Source organism: Schistocerca piceifrons, chromosome 4 (genome assembly GCF_021461385.2).
Source record: "Schistocerca piceifrons isolate TAMUIC-IGC-003096 chromosome 4, iqSchPice1.1, whole genome shotgun sequence".
Classification (NCBI taxonomy): Eukaryota; Metazoa; Arthropoda; class Insecta; order Orthoptera; family Acrididae; genus Schistocerca; species Schistocerca piceifrons.
Genome location: NC_060141.1, coordinates 538,190,807 through 538,215,560, shown reverse-complemented (window position 1 = coordinate 538,215,560; position 24,754 = coordinate 538,190,807). Strand labels below are relative to the sequence as shown.

The 24,754-nt window shown below is 42.3% G+C and overlaps 1 protein-coding gene across 4 annotated transcripts in view; it reads right to left on the bottom strand.

Moving 5' to 3' along the window:
- The window catches only part of LOC124795365 (very low-density lipoprotein receptor-like), a 612,937-nt gene that overhangs the window by 15,480 nt on the left and 572,703 nt on the right, over window positions 1-24,754 (bottom strand). For 3 of the 4 annotated variants that reach the window (XM_047259366.1, XM_047259368.1, XM_047259369.1), the window contains 2 exons: window positions 19,765-19,887; window positions 16,080-16,202 (listed from right to left, as the gene is read on the bottom strand). In XM_047259366.1, the coding sequence (XP_047115322.1) occupies window positions 16,080-16,202; window positions 19,765-19,887 (246 nt within the window). Of the gene's footprint in view, window positions 1-16,079; window positions 16,203-16,474; window positions 16,592-19,764; window positions 19,888-24,754 lie in introns of all 4 variants that reach the window. The other variant, XM_047259367.1, reaches the window with a different exon arrangement.

The window sequence follows — 24,754 nt, the reverse complement described above, 5'->3', positions numbered from 1 at the left end:
TTTCAGAGAATGTATGTAGATGTAGATGTCCGTTCTTTCACACACTAATGAATGTACTCAACATTCGAGTGACATAAATGTGCAGATGCCAATTATCAGCAACCTCCTTTTACTCTGTGAAATGAATCATGCTGTAGCTAGAGTGAAAAGTTTAATGCATATTCTGTTTCTCATACAGTTCAACTTGCAATTTGTAGTGAAGTAACAAACTCACAACAAAAGAGGTGTATGATCTGTTAATCAGTCAAATTTTTCGAATACCCATGGTAGCCCCTCTCTCTCTCTCTCTCTCTCTCTCTCTCTCTCTCTCTCTCTCTCTCTCTTTTTATGGCTCAAACGGCTCTGAGCACTATTGAGCACTATGGGACTTAACATCTGAGGTCATCAGTCCCCTAGAACTTAGAACTACTTGAACATAACTAACCGAAGGACATCACAGACATCCATGCCCGAGGCAGGATTTGAACCTGCGACCATAGCGGTCGTGCGGTTCCAGACTGAAGCGCCTAGAACTGCTCGGCCGGCTATGGTAGCCTATTCAAGAAGTACAAATGAATACCTGGGGGGGGGGGGACTGAGTTTGTCGTCATCTTCATCTCCTCCCACCCACGAATATTACGTTCCGTCACATCCATTTTAACGTACTACTTCCGTGAGCGTTTTAATCTAACAATAATAATTTATTAACATCACTACTTAGGTTACTACACTGCTTCCCTGTAACTTCCAAGAAATTGGAGCTCGGAGAAACATTTTAAAAGTATTTGTCTGAAAATTTGAGAGGTACATGTGTCACGCACTTTATTTATGAACAGTAATAGCAACAAGCTATCACAGCATTCACGTCATAAATTTACACGCTATAAATTATCAGTATTTCACCAAGCACTAATATTGTGAACTTAGGTCGGTGAACTATGGCTACGCGAGCGGGTAACTGAAAAGGAACGTTGGTTCCTTCAGCCGTTCCCGCTTCCGGTCGAGAAAGGTAGTCTTTGTCATTTTTGCGTCTGGGGGGGGGGGGGGGGGGGTCTTTGCGTATCTGTCTGGTTTTACTCAGCTCCCTGTTGTCTGTCGCTTCTACCTGTGGTCTTGTCAAGTGTGTCAAATATGTTGTTGACAGCTTGTGAATGGTTGGAATGTTTTCTGTTGCCGATCAGGCGGCAAGCTGCCGATCAGGCGGCAAGCTCTCAGGCGAGAAAGCGTAACAGCATCCTACATTAAACCTAATTTGTAATTACTAGAACTCTTTGACATTTTCGAGACCTAATGTCATGCTACTTTATTTTCCGATAGTCACGTGCCGGAAGCGCTATGAATGGTATGTTTCTACTGCCAGTCCTCGTAAAGCCAATTAGAACTTATTGTACTGCTATCCCACACTCCCTCAATGGTTTCGCCGCTTGAATTTAAACAGAGAACAGGATGTTCAGTGCTCAGTGTTAAAGACTCGTCCGACTGGCGAAAACTCCTGTCAGTCAGCGGTTCACTGTTCATACCTGTAAATATCGATGAGACCACGTGGAAGATGCTGTTTCGCTCCTCTATGATACATTATGTAAGATTTAACTGTGTGGTCCTCTCTGGGAATGGAACGGATAATAGCTGTTGGTGCATTCTATTTTTCCACTTTTTTTGCGAAACTTACAGGAAGGCATCTACGTCGAAAGAGTGTGATGCAAGGAGTAACAGCTCAGTTTGACAAGAATTTTGGGGAGGTGGTAAAACTTTTTTTTTTGTATTCCTGAGCCATCCTTTACGATCTTCTGAAAGTAACTAGAGCGGTCGGAAAGGGATTTGAAGCATCCTATTCTCCAATAATAATCCGGCTCTACTACAGCGTCCTGTCTCCGCTAGTAAAATAAACAGTTAGCTATACCTCTGTCGCGTAAATTTTTCTGCAAATCTGAGCTGATGCAAGAAGAACGGTGGATGGTGCCAGTAAAGAACTAGGAACCAATACCTTTTTCTCCTTGTTTTTCAAACTCCGTAGACACTTTCCTCACTGGACTAGCACACTTGGCAAAGTGAACACCGCTAAGTGGGTTCGAGTCCTCGTTAAAAGCTCGGTTTTAATCAGACACTAAATTTCCACATTCGTTGCAGATTGGAAATGCAAGTCTGATCTACAAACAGCTCCTTAATTTCACACAGAAAATCGAAACTACGCTCTGGCTGATAGCGTGTGACACTTCTGTCTATTGATCACCAGAGAACGGACAAAAAAAATGGCTCTGAGCACTATGGGACTTAACTTCTGTGGTCATCAGTCCCCTAGAACTTAGAACTACTTAAACCTAACTAACCTAAGGACATCACACACATCCATGCCCGAGGCAGGATTCGAACCTGCGACCGTAGCAGTCGCGCGGTTCCGGACTGAGCGCCTAGAACCGCTCGGCCACCACGGCCGACAAGAACGGACAGATGGTTCATGCTGCAGATAAGAGAGTACAACAGCATATTCATTAGAGAGGCAGGATGTACAGCTAGTACACAGTTAACTTGACTACGTATGTATGTACTACTTCACCAGCCATTGCACAGTGCATGGAGGAGTGTACATAGTACCGATGTTACCGATATTTCCTGTATTTCATCCGAGGGAAGAACTACTGTTTATATGGCCCCGAACGTTCCCTAATCTTTCTTATTATAATGACATCTAGCGTGAGATACACGATGGTGGCAGCATAATGGTTCCACAGTCTTTTTGGAATATAGCTTCTCTAAATTTACCCAACGAGGTTTTGCGGGAATTACGTCTCCTTTCTTCTAAGAATTCCCTTTTAATTTCTTCGGGCATCAAATACTGAAACAAAATTCTTGATTTGGTCGTGTTATTGTGTTGTATGCTATTTCCTTTATAGGTGCATTTTAATTTTCCAGAACCCTTCCAGCAAAAAATCTAACAAGTCAATCTAATACTGGTTTTACGCGCTCAAGATGTTCGTCACAATTCTTGTAATAAGCTACTATCGGATTCTTTCTCCTTGTTGTTGACATATGAGATGTAATAAAAACTTAACGGGAATGTGTGTTTTTCTTAAAGGTCCTTATTTATTCATCAACATCAACTTTGTCCCCTTCAAAGTAATCACCTCCTCAGATATAAAACTATTGTTCCAGCGCTTTTTCCAATCTTGGAAGCACTTCTGGAACTCACTTCTCGTTACCAGTGTTCAGTTCCTTCAGTATACTGTGTCAGTGTTAAATAATGGCAAAACGACACCCTTTCATGATTCTCTTCAGCCTCGAGAACAAAGAAGTCACAGGGGGGCCACGTCCAGTGAATGCAGCAGCCGAAGGAAAATAACGGTTTTGATTTTGCCTTAAAAAAAAAAAAAATCACGAACAAGCGTTGAGGTACGACCGGATGCATTTTCCAGGAGTGGTTTTTCCACAGTTCTGGTCGTTTTCTTCGGTTTGCTTCACGCAAACAGCGCTTAACTTCCAGGTAGTACTCCTTATTGACCGTACGGCTGGAAGGCAGGAACGCATGATGCACTGTCATTTTAATCGATGAAAACAGTGAGAAGAACCTTCTCATGTGATCGAACCTCTCCAATTTTTTCGGTCTTGGCTCTTCAGGCAGTTTTCATTGGGACGATTGGGCCTTGGTTTCAAAGTCATACCCCTGTACCCATGTTTCGTCGCCTTTTATAACCTCATTTGGAAATTTTGGATCGTTGTCGACTTCATTCAGCAGTTCCTGAGCGATGTCTAAGCCACGTCGTTTTCGGTCGAAATTCAACGATTTTGGAACCAACTTTACTGCTACACGTTTCACGCCGAAGAAATTGCTTGGTATCAGTCAAAAAGTATGCCGACATCGTCAGCAACTTCTCTAGTCGTGATTCGGAGATTTTCCAGAACCATTTTTTTTTACTTCTCCCACACTGTCGCCAGTAATTGATGCGATAGGGCGCGTCTTCAACGTCATCTCGACCTTCTTTGAAACGTTTATACCACGCGAAACCTCCTGTCTTACTAAAATTCGCCAGAAACTACAGTCAACTTTTCGAATGTGGTGCTGCATTTTATTCCATTTTTTCAAGTAAAATTTAATGCAGATCCTTTGATCCATCTTTTTCGAAAGTAAAAATTCGCCCGGTACTCGTTTCCGACTTAACTATACACTAAATATTCAAAACAGATGAAAACGTCGACATATATTAGGAACATGTGCACCGACAAGATAAAAAATTTAAAACTTATGCATAAAACCTGCGAAATTAAAAAATTCCTGTTACTTTTTTATCACATCTCGCATGTTATATTCATCCACATTTAAATAGAGCTGATATATTACACCAAGTGGAAATTTTCCTTGCCACCGTCCACCGATGATACTTCACTGAACACCAAGGTATAATCAGCGAACGATGTTGCAGTGCTGCTGATCATGTTCGATAAATCCTTAATGTAAACTGCAAACAGTGAAGATGACGCTGTAGAGCATTCGCCGTCCTGTATAGTGTATAGACCGCGTTCTATTAGTCAAATATTCCTCGTCCCAATTACGTATTTGTGCAGATATTCTGTATCTTCATTAATAGTCGAACGTGTGCCAAAGTTTGGAAAGCCTTACGAAAATCTAGTTAGACATAATGTACCGTTTCACCTGCATCTGTTGTTAGCTAGATGCATGAATAAAGCAATCTGTTAACTGAATTTTCGATAGACGCTGAACCTAAGAACTACAGGGCGATTCTGTGATGATGTTACAACCCTTCGCGGATGATGGAGAAGAGCAAATGTACCAATTTGGGGTAAGGGACCTCAGTCCGAAAACGACCGAGTCGAAGGATATAAGCGTGAATCGTCTCAAGTCCTGCCTCGGCCTCGTCCAGCGCTGAAACTAGGGCCTTAAACTTCCAAAATCTGATACGTAGAGAACTGCCGCTGAATACTGGCCAATGCCCACAGTTTCTCCTGTTGATGGACTAGTAATGGTGCACGTAACTTGATGTCAGAGAGAACGGAAATCTGATATCTACGATACAGTAATAAGGACTCCCACTTACCTACACAAATCTCACAAGCTGCTACATTTGCAACAGCTGTTCAAAATGACGTCGCTCAGTGGCATGGCATTGCCACACAAAGTTCTGTCGTAGGTACCCGGTCTATTATCCCCGGTGTCGTTCGAACAGTGTCGCAGGCAGCGAGAATTTTCAGTCTCGACAGGAGTCTCAAACGCGACTTTTCACATGTCCTCCACAAGAAGAAATCAAGTGGGGTGAAATCAAGGTGCTGGCCTCGAAACAGGACCACCTCCATTTATTCGCTTTTCAGGGAATGCCTGATGTAGATCACGAAGTCTCAGTCCAAAGCGAGGTGGGCTCCATGATGATGGAACCGCATCCATCGACGAATAACTAGTGGTCGTCGATGTTGTCTACTCTACAAACTTACCAACAACGGTACTGGTACACGCATTCCACTGTCACAGTTATCACTGCTATTTTCGCTTATAACTTCTGACACCATCGTTTGCGGACCAGTGTTCCTTGTCTCAGCGTGATACATTTTTCCTCCTGCGTCATCCCTGAAAGTTTATAACATCGTTAGGGAATTATCCTGTATATTAAACAGGTAAGCGTTTCCAATTTAATAGAGCAACCTGCGTTTCGCGGGAGTGATTTTTTCCCTGAACCTGTGTTGATTAAGAAAAGCTTGTTTTCCTCCAGGAGAGTCAATGTTTGAGCTATAAATAATAGGGGTATTGCAAGAAACGGACGTCATCGATAATGGCCTGTGTAATTCTGTGCATCCGACATTTCACCCTATTTTTGCAAACTCCGACTGTCACAGTTTAGTACAGCATAGCCCTCTAGTGATGTAAGTAGTAGGGCTATATGTATAATTCCATGCAACAGTCAGAGGAAACTAAATTACAGCATATCGTCTCATTGCTTATGTTGCGTGCTACTGATGATTCGAAGTCTGGTTTACCAGACAGCTTGAGTCGCGTACGAGAAGCGACCAGATGTGACTTTTCCTCCCTCCTTTCTTTCTTTTTTTTTTTTTAATGACGTGCTCCCTGGTCGTAATTGGGCGTCGCTTGGCGTAGCGCGGCATGCAGGGGTCAACCGGCGAAGCAGCGCCAGGTATTGACGGCAGCGAGGCAGGACCAGCCAGGCTAATTTTAGAGACGGCGGGGAGGCTGCAGCAGGAGCAGCCACCGCTACTACCAGTGTCCTGTACAGACAATCTACTGCAGCTATGCGGCCCCGACCGCGCACACACATTTACGTAACTTCGGCGCTTGTCTGCCACAAATCACTCACAAACTACATTTGCTTAACAGACGTTTAACAATAACCTTCAGCTATTATTCGTTTACACAAATTTTTGAACTGCTTCTGTACATATAGCAGATTGGTACTCAATAATTCTCCAACCGGTAGTATCAGTGGAAACAATGTCCTACGGAGAATCACATATGAAGTATAGTAAGTTTTATCATTGCATGAAAATTTGTTCACAATATACCGGGATCATCATAGATAGTTTATTTATTTACTGACGCACAGCAGAAATACTTTTGATCTTGAATAGCTGTTTCTTATTTATTGGAGCACACATTTCCCGTAAATGTGACGCTATTTCGACGTCGCGCGCGATATAGACGACCGCAGAAACTGCTATCGACTTTCGTTAGTGTTCGGTACGAGCTTCTCACAAGACTCCATGCACACTTATCACACAGTTATGAAAACACGCAATTCTTTGAATGATTTACTATGATTATTGTTATAATTACATGTCAATGATTTATCGACGGTTAATGCCCTCATAAAAGAGTGCTCTCTCAGCAATGAGTTGTTACAATTTAAGCATGCAACGCGCTTGTATTGTAGTTAGTAGCAAGCCGTTGCTAGGTAAGAGAACACTAAAAATTTATCACAAACATGTCACCATTATCGTTAAATGTCAGTTAATAACGCATCAATGATATAAACCTTCAAGAGATGCTATGATAATTAAGACAGGAAACAAATACTACTTGAGCAAGTGTTAGCGTAATGGGTATCGTCGAGATATCTCTAGTCACAAAATGTAGGTTCGCAACTCGCCACCTGCATTTTCTTTTCCTTTTTTTGTTAACACATTATGGGACTTCGTTATGAATTTAAAACAAGTATGTTCTGCTATATTCGATGTTCATTCCCATATGGCTACAGAACGAAGGATGAAATACATATTTAGCGATTTTCTTGTGTGTGGTTAGGCTGAACACAAGAGGACGCTTAAATTGCTGTGAGTAGATCGAGGTCAATGCTTTCGTGTCACAAAGTCAATATTGCGCGTGACGTCAAAATGACGTCACGTTTGCAGGAACTGTTGTGAAATGAGTGTTACCCTAAGAACATCTTTCAATCTTACTTTCGGCCACACACCAACGTAAGTCACTACACTCCGTTTGATTTTTGCTACCCACAGACATACGCGCGCCAAGTGGCCAGCAAGTGACACTTCTGAGCACGATATCAGATGGCTGCGAATACTATCGTTTGTACGGATTTGTAAAAATCGACAGTGACTAAAAACTGACACCACATTTGTCACCATTTAGTTTCCTAAAGAGACTGTGGGGTACGAAACAGCAGATTACCGGACAGCTTATTTAGGATTCTCTTTTAACATACAGATACTTATTCAAAATACCATTTTCCTTTAATAACAAAAAATTTCCCAGAAACACCGCAAGTCCTGACGTTTTGCAGAAAGACGCCATACATCTACCCATAAAGCGAAGATTTGATCGCTATACGTCCAGCTCAATTCACTGAATATTGAATGTATGAAACCTGTTTGGAATAAAACATCCATATTATTTAATGTACCACATAAGTCACCACAGATATAGCTGAAGGTGAAAACAGCATAGATGTAATAACAAAAAGTCAAAATTCAATATAACTGTTTCGCAACAGGAAGGAAGCCGGTTCCACTATGTTGCTACATCTGAGCTACAAACGGCAAGAATCTTCAACACGTTCGATTTTGAAGCAAAAGTAATTGTTGTTGTTGTTGTTGTTGTGGTCTTCAGTCCTGAGACTGGTTTGATGCAGCTCTCCATGCTACTCTATCCTGTGCAAGCTTTTTCATCTCCCAGTACCTACTGCAACCTACATCCTTCTGAATCTGCTTAGTGTATTCATCTCTTGGTCTCCCTCTACGATTTTTACCCTCCACGCTGCCCTCCAATACTAAATTGGTGATCCCTTAATGCCTCAGAACATGTCCTACCAACCGATCCCTTCTTCTGGTCAAGTTGTGCCACAAACTTCTCTCCTCCCCAATCCTATTCAATACCTCATCATTAGTTATGTGATCTACCCATCTAATCTTCAGCATTCTTCTGTAGCACCACATTTCGAAAGCTTCTATTCTCTTCTTGTCCAAACTATTTATCGTCCATGTTTCACTTCCATACATGGCTAAACTCCATACGAATACTTTCAGAAATGACTTCCTGACACTTAAATCAATACTGGAAGTTAACAAATTTCTCTTCTTCAGAAACGCTTTCCTTGCCATTGCCAGCCTACATTTTATATCCTCTCTACTTCGACCATCATCAGTTATTTTGCTCCCCAAATAGCGAAACTCCTTTACTACTTTAAGTGCCTCATTTCCTAATCTAATTCCCTCAGCATCACCCGACTTAGACTACATTCCATTATCCTTGTTTTGCTTTTGTTGATGTTCATCTTATATCCTCCTTTCAAGACACTGTCCATTCCATTCAACTGCTCTTCCAAGTCCTTTGCTGTCTCTGACAGAATTACAATGTCATCGGCGAACCTCAAAGTTTTTATTTCTTCTCCATGGATTTTAATACCTACTACGAACTTTTCTTTTGTTTCCTTTACTGCTTGCTCAATATACAGATTGAACAACATCGGGGAGAGGCTACAACCCTGTCTTACTCCCTTACCAACCACTGCTTCCCTTTCATGTCCCTCGACTCTTATAACTGCCATCTGGTTTCTGTACAAATTGTAAATAGCCTTTCGCTCCCTGTATTTTACCCCTGCCACCTTTAGAATTTGAAAGAGAGTATTCCAGTCAACATTGTCAAAAGCTTTCTCGAAGTCTACAAATGCTAGAAACGTAGGTTTGCCTTTCCTTAATCTTTCTTCTAAGATAAGTCGTAAGGTCAGTATTGCCTCACGTGTTCCAGTGTTTCTACGGAATCCAAACTGATCTTCCCCGAGGTTGGCTTCTACTAGTTTTTCCACTCGTCTGTAAAGAATTCGTGTTAGTATTTTGCAGCTGTGACTTATTAAGCTGATAGTTCGGTAATTTTCACATCTGTCAACACCTGCTTTCTTTGGGATTGGAATTATTATATTCTTCTTGAAGTCTGAGGGTATTTCGCCTGTTTCATACATCTTGCTCACCAGATGGTAGAGTTTTGTCATGACTGGCTCTCCCACGGCCGTCAGTAGTTCCAATGGAATATTGTCTACTCCGGGGGCCTTGTTTCGACTCAGGTCTTTCAGTGCTCTGTCAAACTCTTCACGCAGTATCGTATCTCCCATTTCATCTTCATCTACATCCTCTTCCATTTCCATAATATTGTCCTCAAGTACATCGCCCTTGTATAGACCCTCTATATACTCCTTCCACCTTTCTGCTTTCCCTTCTTTGCTTAGAACTGGGTTTCCATCTGAGCTCTTGATATTCATACAAGTCGTTCTCGTATCTCCAAAGGTCTCTTTAATTTTCCTGTAGGCGGTATCTATCTTACCCCTAGTGAGATAGGCCTCTACATCCTTACATTTGTCCTCTAGCCATCCCTGCTTAGCCATTTTGCACTTCCTGTCGATCTCATTTTTGAGACGTTTGTATTCCTTTTTGCCTGTTTCACTTACTGCGTTTTTATATTTTCTCCTTTCATCAATTAAATTCAATATTTCTTCTGTTACCCAAGGATTTCTACTAGCCCTTGTCTTTTTACCTACTTGATCGTCTGCTGCCTTCACTACTTCATCCCTCAAAGCTACCCATTCTTCTTCTACTGTATTTATTTCCCCCATTCCTGTCAATTGCTCCCTTATGCTCTCCCTGAATCTCTGTACAACCTCTGGTTCTTTTAGTTTATCCAGGTCCCATCTCCTTAAATTCCCACCTTTTTGCAGTTTCTTCAGTTTTAATCTACAGCTCATAACCAATAGATTGTGGTCAGAGTCCACATCTGCCCCTGGAAATGTCTTACAATTTAAAACCTGGTTCCTAAATCTCTGTCTTACCATTATATAATCTACCTGATACCTTTTAGTATCTCCAGGGTTCTTCCATGTATACAACCTTCTTTCATGATTCCTAAACTAAGTGTTAGTTACGATTATGTTGTGCTCTGTGCAAAATTCCATCAGGCGGCTTCCTCTTTCATTTCTGTCCCCCAATCCATATTCACGTACTATGTTTCCTTCTCTCCCTTTTCCTACACTCGAATTCCAGTCACCCATGACTATTAAATTTTCGTCTCCCTTCACAATCTGAATAATTTCATTTATTTCATCATACATTTCTTCAATTTCTTCGTCATCTGCAGAGCTAGTTGGCATATAAACTTGTACTACTGTAGTAGGTGTGGGCTTTGTGTCTATCTTGGCTACAATAATGCGTTCACTATGCTGATTACGTTTATAAAAATATCTGTCTGTCGGAAAGTAAAGAAGTGCAAGAATGGGCAGATCTTTATGCTCCGTAACAATCTTTTTGCCCGTCAAGGAAAGTGCCCATCACAACAAGAGACAACGGAAATATATGGTTTTCATGCAAGAAATAAGAACTTATATTCTCTCGCTGTCAGCGAAATAAGCTGCAATTATGCACATATTCGAAACAACTACATCATTAATATGTTGTACCTTATGTCACTGAGTCAGTTGACTTCGGCAGTTTGTACATATATTTTACGGTAATTCATTCTATTGGCGACTTAGCTGTGGAATTTTTTTCATTTCGGCTATGTATGCGAAACAAGCTACGGACTCCTCTGTTTCGGCGGAAATACGAATATCAATATTTTTCTTCATGATAATTTTTTTACTTACTATGTATGTATCGTGGTCTCCGCTAGAGCTGTAGAACTGTTTTTAAGATACTCGATTCATTTTATTTCTTAAATATCTTTCTCTTATCAAAATGTGTTTGAGCCTCGTAATTTTAACTCTTAAGTAGTTTTTTTCCCGATGCAGTACCTAAAATTGACTTTTATTCACCTGTCAGACTATGGCTAAGGTTATAAAGTTATAATTGCCATGTTGTTTACGTCGTCTGACATGTTCGCTACGTCACTTTTCACTGGAGGGTCTTAACATTCTGTCGATGTAAGAAATCATCCGAGTTGTTCCCAACGATAGTAGACTTCATAGATTACGACGCAACTGTTTCGCTGTCCCGTAGCTTAAGAATTACAGAAACAATGATAGCTGACATCTGCTTGGTCTGTGTGTCTAATTTTTTTTGCAGTTAATAATTGTTTTTTGCTGCTATTTGTTATATTCTCCAGTTTAGAGTGAAGCAGTTTTCCAAGCTGGTCTATGCTGTGCAAGCGTCTTCATTTCTGCATTAATATTGCAGTCTACATCCATTTAAACTAGCGTATTGTATTCAAATGTTATCTCCTAAAATTTTTGCCTCCCACACTTCTATAAATTATCAAATTAATTATTCGTTGATGCGCCAGGACGGCTCCTGCCAACCTACCCCTTCTTTTAGTCACTTTTTACCTTAAGAGCCTTTTCTCCCTCATTCTTTATTATACATGTACGAACGAACGGCTGTTTCTACCTCTAAGTGCTGTCATCAACTCGTTGACCCTTTCCCCCGTACACTCAGTCAGCATCATACTTTAATAATGGTAACAAAAAGAGTGATTTAAATTTTTAACAATCTAAGAGTGGTTTGCGTTATAAATCTCCATCCTTTCTCCGTAACGATTTGAGAAAATCCCTATCGTGATATACGAACTGGAGAACCGGCCTGAAATACGTTGCTTAAACCAACAGACGACTAATATCACATATGATTAAATTTTCTATTAGAAACAAATTAACATGACATCAATCAGATGCGTTCTTGAATGTAATTGCAAATACATCTTACTGAATGACAGTACCCCGTAGATACGCCATAAGATACTGTCTGCTCGCAGTATGACAATAGCAGAAGTGATCTACGTTTGCGAACTGCACTGATAAACTTGTTACGTAAAACATTTAAAATAGTCAAATTTAGCAGGAGCGTTAAACGTACTCGGTTGCTACTGAATCCAACAGGTATTAAAATGAAACTTTCTGGTAGATAAAACTGTGTGCTGGACTGAGACTCGAACTCGGGGACCTTTGCCCTTCGCGGGCAAGTGCTCTACCAACTGAGCTACCCAAGCACGACTCACACCCCTTCCTCACAGCTTTACTTCTGTCAGTACCTCGTCACCTACCTTCCAAACTTTACAGAAGCTCTCCTGCGAACCTTGCAGAACTAGGACTCCTGAAAGAAAGGATGTTGCGGAGACATGGCACAGCCACAGCCTGGGGGATGTTTCCAGAATGGGATTTTCACTCTGTAGCGGAGTTCGAGTCTCGGTCCGGTACACAGTTTTAATCTGCCAGGAAGTTTCGTATCAGCGCACACTCCGCTACAGAGTGAAAATCTCATTCAGGTATTAAAATGTTCGCTATCGTGACTTTATCAAAGCAGATAACTGAATTTCAATCCAGTTTCGAATTCACATAGAACACTTAACAGCCCTTCCTACCTTAAATAGTTATTTCTTCTTCATGTAAGCAATGACAAATCACAAACATTGGTTATCTCATGACAAAGCATGCATGTTTGGCCGGGATGAATGGAGTCTTCTTACCTTTTGGAGCCACTGGACGGAAAAATACTGCTGTTTCTACACTTGCTGAGCAGGTGTATGTATACTAAGGTGAGTCTCCTGAACGTAGTCAGGCGCGTTTTCTTTGGTGTTTCAGCAGATATTTGCAATTCCGTTTTTGCATTGTGTAGCTGGAGTCAGCCGAAATAATTAACGCTCATCACGTCTTTCTTGTGACGCACGGTGTCGACGAAGTGCGTGTCTTTGTTTCCCGTTACAAACAAAATTACTTTTATAGCCGAATTTTAAGTGCTCGTTCCATAGAGCGTTCCCGGATTAGTCTAGGGTGATAATTTTTTTATCGACACACATTAACAGGGTTAGTAAAACTAAGAATAACCAGTACACGAGCAGCGACTGCATTGCCCTGCCGCGCTGTTGACACTGGGCCTCCCATGAAAGCAGTGACGAGAGCAATGTTTGGGCCGACTCCAGCTATACAATGCAAAAACGAAACTGCAAGTATCTGCCGAAACACCAGAGGAAGTGTGCCTGACGACTCTTACGAGACACACCCGAGGTTATAAATAACTAGTGCAAGGAAGAAAGCGACAAAAACTACATTGTACACAATACTACTACACAACTACCATGTACACAATACTATCACACAAATGCCACTCACGCCTCGTCTCTTAAGACAGAAAGGAAAGAGTTTGAATTACTGTTTTCTTTGTCAGTTCCCAAATCATATCCGAGTTTATGGCATATGTAAACCAAAAACCCGACGAGTTCTTTATACACTCAAGTACTATTATAGACACAGCTCAAATGCTAACAAATTTGCAGCATATCTTTATAAATTACCAAAACATCAAATTTATGTTATTTGTGTGTGTGTGTGTGTGTGTGTGTGTGTGTGTGTGTGTGTGTGTGTGTAAAACAGACTTTTCAGTGAGATGTAACACACATCTGGACAAGCCTCAGTAGCTATTTAGTCCAGTCCTTCACAAAGGATTAGTGCATGACTAAATTCCAAAGCCGCTAATCACCAATTGCATAATTAATTAACAAGCTGGAAATATTAATACGCAAATTCGGATTATATTATAAATTTTCCTCGGCCGTTTTGACCGACTGATCAGTTACAGGACCATCGACTGATCGAGCGAATTAATTTTAATATCAGCTGATCAATTTAAGAAAGCCACAAGACGGGACTGTTGCGTTTAAATCGTGGTCCCAGACACGCCATTGTGGAAATAGACAATTTTCTTGCGGGAGTCTCTTCTGTCGCCACCACAGGGCGCCCAACTTCAGCACCGGGGTGTCTTCCTGCCCCCCCCCCCCCCCTTCCCACGACCAACCAAAAAGCCACAGCAATAGACAATGCGATGGCTGTCGTGGTGCGAAGGCAGCGAGGGGAAGAAAGGTTTCCCACTTCCCTTCTCACCCACGCAGTCATTCTCAGCTGCCTGCTGTAGATGTAGGTCGCGAACTACAAGCAATTGTAAGCAACACTGTTGTGCTTGTCTTTCGTAGCTCATAAGGAGACGGCACGAACGTGGGGTCGGGGGATTTGTCCGAAGTTGTGTGTGGTGAAAGAGGACCTCCAACACCTCACGTGGTTAAAATATTAGGACGCACTACCTGGAAAATCCCGGGAAAAATCGATCCAAAGTTTCTTAGCAGCCTTATGAGTATAAAATGTTAGTCCATTGCCGAGCCGCCGTCTGGCCTAGATGTTTAGGGCTCGGACTCTTACGCCAGCGGTCTCGGGTTCTATTCCTTCTCTGGCACCTTTTTTCTTCTTCTGTTTCATTTTCTTTTGTTATTCCACCAATTATTCAGAAAGTTTCCAAACCTACATTATCTTTAACAAATTAGTTACATTATTGAATAAAAATTATTTTCTTTTTGTCCAACAACACAATTCATGGCGGTGGGTTTTCCATTTTTCATTGTAAAGTATATAAGGAGAATCATTGGGTTTTTGATCAGAATAACAAATTCGATTTGGAAACATTCAATTTTTATACATGTAATAATTATAAACAAGAACTGCAGTGGTAATTATCATTAAAACAAACGAAGCAATAATTTTTGCGACATCTTGCGCAACATATAAAAGCGGATTTTTTACAATCACAGGGCGTTTGCAATAAATCTGTACAAAAATATGCCCCATTAACATTTACGAAAATGTTTTGAGTTTCTGATAATTTTGAGGCAAACCAGGCATATTGAATCATGTCTCGGAATATTGGTGACGATAACTGATGGTGAAGTATAGAACGAATTTTTATACAGTCTTCCCGGGAATTAATTTCACGATTCTCCTGTAACAATGCGCTGCAATTTTGCAAGCAACAGAAGGAAAAAAAAGTGCCAGAGAAGGAATCGAACTCTAGACCTCTGGCGTAAGGATTCGACCGCTAAACGTGTTTTTTTTCCCAATTTATTAGTCATAACATTCCACAGTAGTACATAATTTTCAACTGACATTTAAAAGTAATATAACAAACTAAAATTAATTACGGGTTCCTCGGCATTTTATAAAAAAATCCAAGTCTAAACTAGATAGTGATGTTCGTCACTTGATCGTATTTGTTTTTCAAAGATCAAATTGTCTCTCGTTTCTTCATGTTCTGAATCGCATCATGCAAACTGGAGTTCACATGACTGTTCTCCTGAGGAAGTTGGCGTATGTATCATAATAATTATTCATGCGTAGTAGCTTGTGATGCTGGTCGGAAATGTACGTCCAAAAATCTCCTTCGCTCCTTTCTTTACTGGACAGCAGGTAAAATACAGGCCAGACGGCGGCTCGTCGATGGACTAACATTTTATACTCATACGGCACCTAAGAAACTTTGGATCGATTTTTCTCGGGATTTTCCGAGTAGTGCGTCCTAATATTTTAACCATGTGAGGTGTTAGGGGTTCTCTTTCACCACACAAAATTTCGGACAAATCCCGGACCCCACGGTCGTGCCGTCTCCTTGTCAGAAGTGAATTTGACAGAAGCTCCTAGTCTGTCAGCGTATAGCAGGAACTGTTTTTAACCGTTGTGTCTGAAATCTGTTGCAGTAATACCTTTCCTTTCCCTACCACTCTCGTGTTGAGAGACCACTGATAGAACAGAGAGACGTGAGCGGCTGCTATGCATGCCTAAAAAAAGCTGCCCAGGCGACATGCAGTGTTTGTGTGCGTGGATGAGAGAGCTTACTGCACGCCTTCTCGTCGGAACCGTCAGAGCAGTCCGGGTTGTCGTCGCACATCCATGCGAGCGGCACGCACTCCCCGGGCGCCGTTCGGCAGGTGAACTCGTCCGAGGCGCACTTTTTTTGTTCTGAAAGAGGAGCAAGGTACACTGAGCACGGTGCGCTAGCACGCGGGGGCGCTCGCCGCGCCAGCAGACGCCCACGCCGGCACTGCCGCCACCCGCGCACACCGCCACGACCGCCAATGCCATTAATGTTCCTCTCGGAAACGAGCAGAGATAGCAGCGTACTCTCGTTCAGTCGTACAGCGAGGGCGGTCGTGCGCAGAGGAGCGCGAGGCGGCGGCTGTCGGCGAAGGACTGTGACGCGGCGGCGCGCCCCCGGCTGGAAGTCAACTTACTGCAGCCCTCCTCGTCAGAGAAGTTGGGGCAGTCAGGCTGGCCGTCGCAGCGCCACGCCGACGAGATGCAGATGCCCGGCTCGCACGTCCACTGGTTGCGCCCGCACACATGCGCTTCTGCAACAGGACCACCACCAACTTGGCGACGCCGCACTCCATACCACCGTCTGGTATCTCGGCCCGTACTCTTCGCGCGCTGCTGCAATGCTGTTGCGCTCACACACACACACACACACACCACACACACACACACACACACACGCACGCACGCACGCGCGCGCGCGGTACCCTCAGCGTGTAGGAACGCTGAGAGTTCACAGGCTATGGGCGTTGAAGATCAGTACGGATTCAACCACCAAGACCTTTGGACTCATCTTTCCATTTCACAAGTCATTGTTTGCGGATTGTAAATTTGGGTTCGGTGGTTAAGTGGTGGAGTGCTAGGCTACAGAATCCAAAGGTCTGGAGTTCGATCTGCTATCAGTCCTAGGATTTTTATCTCTCGCTTATCGCCTATTTCACCTCTGGCAATGTTTGATACCTGTATAGGTTTGAAGTGTAGGTTCCCCTGTAACTAGCTGGATAAGTCATTGCAAAGGTCGGAGGAAAGTGAGTGAGTACGCTCTCCAATTGGACCACGACTGGTACAGCAGACAGATTTACCTTTCTAACCTATCAAGAGCTGGTGGCTAAATCAAAAGGTTATCCCAAATGCCTCTTCTACTTCCGTACATGGGAAAGGTGTCAGAGTAGAGCTATATGAGGAACTATATGAGGAACTATACTTGATTCTCTCACAAAGGGTAACGACATGTTATTTGAAGCACAGTAATGCTTCTGATGATGCAGAATCCAACAGTGACCAATTCTGTATCTATTTGCTGTTGTGCAAACTAAAGCTGCTTTAATTAACTAATGATCATCAACTTCGTCAAGAAAGTTTAATGTTGATTTATGTTCATTTTACGCAATGCGCTATACTCTTGTTGTTCCTTTCTTAATTACGTGATAAATTTACACACACACACACACACACACACACACACACACACACACACACACACACACACACACACTCTAAATATTCACCCACCCCACTCACCCGCCCCACTCACTCGCCCCACTCACTCACCCAGCCCACTCACCCACCCACCCAGCCCACTCACCCAGCCCACCCACTCACTCACCCCCTCACTCACTCACCCATCCACCCACTCACTCTATCCCTCCCCACGCCGCTAAATCACTCATTCCATTGCAGAGAGATGATGCTGCCAACATATGCGTTCCAAGTCTGAGGAACTAGATGCTTGTCAAGATGACTTCTTGACTGTTACACAGACTACTGCAGAATGCATCCACTTTGAACACTCTTAACGCTGAAGATACAACAAAACAACACGTTACCATTGCGAATTGCTCAGCGCTGCGGTCTGAATTGTTTACGAAGGCTGCAGTTCGAAATGTACTGTATGGCATAATTATCTGAATCATGCACACAGGTTAGTGTTTTTGATTGAAAATGCAGTACAATTTAAGGCACTACAGAGGTATGACAGAAATAAATATTGATCTTTAAATATCATAAACATCACATTCAAGAGTTGCAATGGAAGTTTCGTGTAATACCTTTATAGCTCAACAGGAGGAAGGTGTTATAGAAGGCAAATGAAAATGCATGACTATTACTGATGTCTTTGACAATCTCGTGGTAGGCAAACCTGAGGTATTTCGTGTCTCAATTGTGAATAAATCTGTGCACATTATGAAGTGCAGCGTTTAATTACTAAAATTCCACGATAAGTATTACAAAATATGTTAGACAGTCCTTCTGGAAGGAGGATTTAGTGAAGAAATGAACATTAACTACCAAAGTTACAAACAAAGCAGCTGTAACACTTGACAAAATACAGTGCTACTAGGGTATTTGCTGAACTGTGGAAAATGAGCTGCATGGAAAGAATACAGACGACAAAAAGCGATTTATTTGTATGGCTGGTGATGGATTCTGAGCGTGTTGGACACAGACCGCGGAAGAGAATCCGACAACGAAACTTTACAAAAGGGTGTTGCTGTGTTACAGAAAGTACATGTAATTGTGAGACAAAACTCCTAGCATATTACTACTGAAGGTAGAAGGAGAAGCAAGAAAGGAAAGAAGGAAGGAAAGAAAGAAAGAAAAATTGTCAGAACATTTTTGGTTGCCTAAGCTGTCAAGCTAAAATCTGTGGTGTTACTAGAACCTGCAAAAGGTTGGTGGAGATATTTTGGTGAAAAAGAGCTGAAAGCAAATTTTCTGTAAGTGACTAAGTGCATTCGAACATCTTACAGAAAATTTAGGTTACGCTTATTTGTCTCATGAAATGACGCCAATTACGGGACTGGACTACTTTTTGGTTCAATAGTAATTTCTACTTTTTTTTGCTGTATTGAAATAAGCAATGAATGGTTTCCTGGGGAATAATAGCCTATTTTTTCACAGGAAACTACGGCGACGTGCATCGAAATGAATGATTATGTTCTGGAGCGAAGTCTGCGTTCCGCAACAGGTGCAGGTTCGCACTGCGTGCTGGCAAGCCAGTTAGCGATAGGTTTTTTTACGTGAAACCTCTTGTCTTGAACAGCGTAGTATTAAATTTCGTACTTCCGCCGTTTCCTCCCAGTTATTTCGCTGGTAGGTTTCGGCTGTGACGTTTCCACAGGCTTTAGCTGTGACATTTCCACACAACAACAACAAGAGACCGAAACCTCTTTCGGAAACAGAAAAGAAAGTCTAATAATTCTGGTATTTCTACTAAGCTCTACGCCGATCTTCGTTACTGTTCACCGACACTTTCTCCACTCAAACTCTTCGAGTAACTCCTGTCCCGCCGCAGGAGGCAGCACTAAGCTTACATTAGAAATATAGGTTAAACCATAGCTATGATTCAATGAAATTGAGGTTTTTGTGTCTCCTGCCTCATTGTCCTAATAACCGGTGCAGGTCCCGATAGATTACTAATTCGTTCCAATAATGATCATGGGGCCGTGATTGTTTCACTACGGTCCGTTTGCTTTTACGAAGGGAGACTACAAATAAGTGTGAATTCTATGAGGTCGATGACACCACAGTCATCTTGGGTGGAGTTGACTTCCCATACTGAGGATGGTTCACCAGCGATGAAGGACGGCCTTCGTTTATTGGAGTAAGCAAACAGCTAAAGAAGTATGATGAGAGGGGTTGGAAGATTACTAGTTGGGCGACTCATGAGAGAGAGAGAAGAGGGCGAACGACAGGGTTGTCTACTTACGACACACTTGCGGAATCTCGTCGCTGCCGTCTGCGCAGTCTTTCTCGTTGTCGCACTGCCAGTGCGAGGGAATGCAGCGGCCGTTGTTACAGCGGAACTCCTGCTCTGTGCACTCTCTGGTTTCTGTAACAAAAAAGGCGGAACATTCCGCTTAGTGTATGTCACTAATGGCCTCCTGCATCAGTAGCTTACACTACGTGTAAGGAAGTGTAGCGTATCATCGCCCTCCCCTGAAAATTCGGCCACGCGTCCCTGTGTAATGGTGGCTGAAATGGACCTTAGTGATGCGCGAATAAATCAGCCGTAATTCAAAGCTGACAGCTTGTGACAAAGCCTCGAAAACTGTAACTACGCCAACAAAATTTATGAAGTCACACATTCCATGTAACGTGCACGCTTCGAGAGGATCTGAATTAACAGTTAACGATTATAAAGAAAAATACAGAAATGACTACTATTAGCAGTGTAAGACCTATTTGCAGTTTTAATTTTTTAAGACAATTTTCAGATCGCTCGCTCGTTATCAGTACCAGGGCGAGTATAAAGGTGATAATTATGTGACTGGATTTGCGATTTCCTATCAGAGAGCTCACAGTTCGTAGTAATTGACGAAAAGTCATCGAGTAAAACAGAAGTGATTTCAGGCGTTCCCCAAGGTAGTGTTATAGGCTCTTTACTGTTCCTTATCTATATAAACGATATGGGAGACAATCTGAGCTGCCGTCTTCAGTTGTTTGCAGATGATGCTGTCGTTTATCGACTAATAAAGTCATCAGAAGATCAAAACAAACTGCAGAACGATTTAGAAAAAATATCTGAATGGTGCGAAAAGTGACAGTTGACCATAAATAACGAAAAGTGTGAGGTCATCCACATGAGTACTAAGAGGAACTCAAACTTAGGTTACACGATACATCAGTCTAATCTAAAAGCCGTAAATTCAACTAAATACCTGGGTTTTACAATTACGAACAACTTAAATTGGAAAGAACACATAGAAAATGTTGTGGGGAAGGCTAACCAAAGGCTGCGTTTTATTGGCAGGACACTTAGAAAATGTAACAGACCTAATAAGGAGACTGCCTACACTATGCTTGTAGATCCTCTTTTAGAATACTGCTGCGCGGTGTGGGATCCTTACCAGGTAGGACTGACGGAGTGCATCGAAAAAGTTCAAAGACTGGCAGCACGTTTTGTATTATCTCGAATTATGGGAGAGAGTGTCACAGAAATGATACAGGATTTGAGCTGGAAATCATTAAAAGAAAGGCGTTTTTCGTTGCGATGGTATGTTCTCGCGAAATTCCCGTCACCAACTTTCTCCTCCGAATGCGAAAATATTTTGTTGACATCGACCTACATACAGCGGAACGATCACCACGATAAAATAAGGGAAATCAAAGCTCGTACGGAAAGATGTTCATTCTTTCCACGCGCTATACGAGGTTGGAATAATAGAGAATTGTGAAGGTGGTTCGATGAACCCTCTGTCAGGCACTCAAATGTGATTTGCAGAGTATCCATGTAGATGTAGAATTTTAAATCAGTTGAGATTTGCATGTAGCAGGAAATAGGAAGAGCAAAAGGAGTCGGAAAATGTGGAGTTACTACGTAGCTATTTCGCAGTAACTGGTTGTTTTAAATCATCTTTTGAAATTAAATATTACCAATCTTTGGGCGACACAAACTAAAAGTACGAATTATTCAGAAACGACGTATGATTTAATCGAAAGAACGATGTGGAAGATGCGTCCATTACAGCATGCCTAACACGCCACTGACATCTCAAGCGCGTAATTGACTATGTAGCACAGGTGGGGTTGGACGTGACGGAGATACATGTTCTGGAGGCATCTGGTATGTCAAACGCGCATGTATGTACGTGCTCGGTTCGTGTGCGTAGCGAGGGCATGGAGGGGGGGGGGGGGGGGGAAGGGGAGGGATGAGGAGAAATCTTGACCACTTACTCGGAATGGATCACATCGTTGACAACAAGTTAAAACCTAATCTTACTACTTCTAACATACTGAATACCGAACTTCAATGTTTTTCAAACGACTAATCCATTCACTGGCGCAGTTATATCAGTGATATTCCTTCTGTTATGATAGAGGAAAATCTGTAATAGTGCGGGATTCACGCGAGCTGCTGCCTTAATTATGACATCGATGCTTACCTCCAAGACACACTCAGGCGTCGATTGTCACCCACCCCTTACTACCGAACAAAACAATCAGACGACCTCCCACGGGATATATGCGTATAGTAACACAAGAGGAACTGATTCGGTTTGAGGTCCCTCGCGCTAAGCACGGAATCTGCTTCGAAATCCACTCTGGTACAAATTTTTGCATGCCGCGAAGATAAATTTCTCCTTTCATTCATGAAATACGAACAGTCGATTAATCCGAGCTCGAGACTGGCAAACAAACTTTTTGAAGATATAAACCGTAGCAAGAAGTAAAATGAAAGGAACGTCGTAGCAGCTTACATCGAGTGGGCGAGATCGCGAGACAATGAAGTAAAAATCAATTTGCACTTCTGTGCAGCTGCGTACACCGTAAAGACGAGATTCTACACAACTTTTGATAGTTAAAAATATTTCTTTAATCATTTTCTGCTGCCAGAGAGAGAGAGCAATTATGCCGCGACCGCTCCTCAGACAGGTAGAATCTGTGTCACGCTGTGACTGACAGACTGCAAGCCTGCAATTTCACTGATTGCTAGCCGCATACCTCTTCCTGTTCATCTCTCTTCTATCTTTTTTTAAACAAACACAGACACGCACGAACAGAAACATGGTGAGGGGGGAGTGGACGCGTTACTGAACGTGAAAATACAACTGAGCAAAAATACACGCACACCTGAGGGGCAAGTCTATGTTTGAGATTAGTATGTGTGATAAACGCAACACGTACAGGTTATGAATACATAACTGTTACACTAAATACGTGAAATATTAGCTTTGCAGGAATTATAATGACATATCGCTGGAGTACAGGTAGGCAGATTTGCTCCAGAATTAATGGGCTGCTGTAGATCTGTAACTACTGGAAGTTGGAAAACTTGGGCTTTCAGTAAATTAGCCAAGAATAAATGGAACATTTGTAACTGTGGGCAAATTTTGCAACTCTTTCATAAAAATAAACAGATAAACCCCCCTCTCCCTCTCTCTGACATATCTAAACTAAGCTTTGCTCAATCTGATGTCCATATCGTTGACGAGATCGAAATAAAGGCCAAGGTTGGTTGATGCTAAAGAACGACGTTGATGGGAGTACAATCATAGATATCTTCAAATGCGAAAAGTGCTGAAAAGTAACGCTTCTGAATTTGTTATCTGGAAACACTTAAAACTTTTTAAATAAATGTTGACATTCTGCATCTGTTTTTCATGTCTACATACAGTATCTGCAGCCCTCTGCGCTAGGGCTTCGAACTGTAGCGTGCAACAAGGTGGTGTGTAACTTAACTATGTTGATGGGTGAGAAACAGCGAGCTGTGTTTGAGTTTCGAATTCGAACAGTTCGTCCATACATGGAAAACCCTCTCCTTTAGCTTGACAATGTCAGACCAGGCACGAACGCTGCGACATTTCCAACAATGCGACGCCTTGGGTTCAGTGTCATCGACCATCCTCTATACAGGCTTGACTTGGACCCATCCGATTTTCATCTGTTTCCAGAACTTAAAAGAACATCTTCGAGGATTCAAGCAGAGGTGAGGCTTGGCTCCGCCAACAAATATTCTACAGTGACGGTATCAACGAACTGGTCATTCGGTGGGAGAAATATTTTCGTCGTCAGGGTGACTATATCGAGGAATAAATATGTAGACACGAAGAATAAAAGATGTAGAATGTTAACAACGATTATTTTAGTTGAAAAAACAATTTTCACGCAATATATTCGGAAGCGTTACTTTTCAACATGCCCTCGTTCATATTCTCTAAACACACTACTGAGACGGAGATGAGCTAAGCATAAAGGAGCATTTTTAGAGCCAGAAATCTGTTTTACGAGTCTTAAATAGCCACTCTCAGTGCGGTATCCTTACGGAAAGACTTGAATTCAGGTGAACAAGAAGTTTGTCTTTCAGTTAGAAGTTCATTTTGCTCTGAATCTCGACAGGGTGGGCAATGGCAACGGAAATGATACGTATTAAGACTGTGTTTGGGATCCGGCATCAGGCAAAGCCCTGAATACAGGACGCGTTGTAGAATTTTCCCAAATCTCTCGTCGGACTCTGCTTGTGCTTAAAGGCGGCCGCTATTCTCTTCTGCGGGTGAGCGACGGAAGACGTGGGATCCTGTCGGGTTGCGAGCTCATTAATGGTATTGTGCTCCGCGAGAAACTCGGATACGTCGGTTGCGGACTAATTAGTGGATGCGGGCGGGCACGGGTCCAAATTGTGTTCGCAAACAGAAGGGAGGCGTGGCCCAGACGATTACAATGAGAGAGAAAGGGGGGGGGGGGAGGAAGGCGAGCTAGAAAGACCGACCCTACTATCGATACAAGAAGAGCGGCAGCTGGAAAACTCTCGGCGTAGAGGCAAGTCTCTTTACACCGTCCATTTCAAATGTGTTATTTATTATCTCGCCTTGACATTAACCTCATTTTTTTCCTTGTCCAAAATTGTGTGATGCGAATTGTTTGTGTGTGAACTGAAGCACGGCCTGCAGAGGCATGTTGAAAGGAACTAGGATTGTTGAGTATTTCTTCCAAATATGTTTATTCCTTACTGAAATTTGTCGAGAGATTTGCATTTACTTATCCACAAAGGTGTAAATAATCAGGAACACAAATTTTCAGTAACTAGCCAGTTAGCCATAATGGGTGCAACTATTAATAACGTTAAGTTTAAGAGGAGCCTAAAGGATTTATTGGCGGCCAACTCTTACTCCACTGTGCGAATTTTTTAATGGAAAAGAGCGGGTGTGTGTATATATTATTCGTAATATTAAATAACGTGTTACACAAAATATGACTTC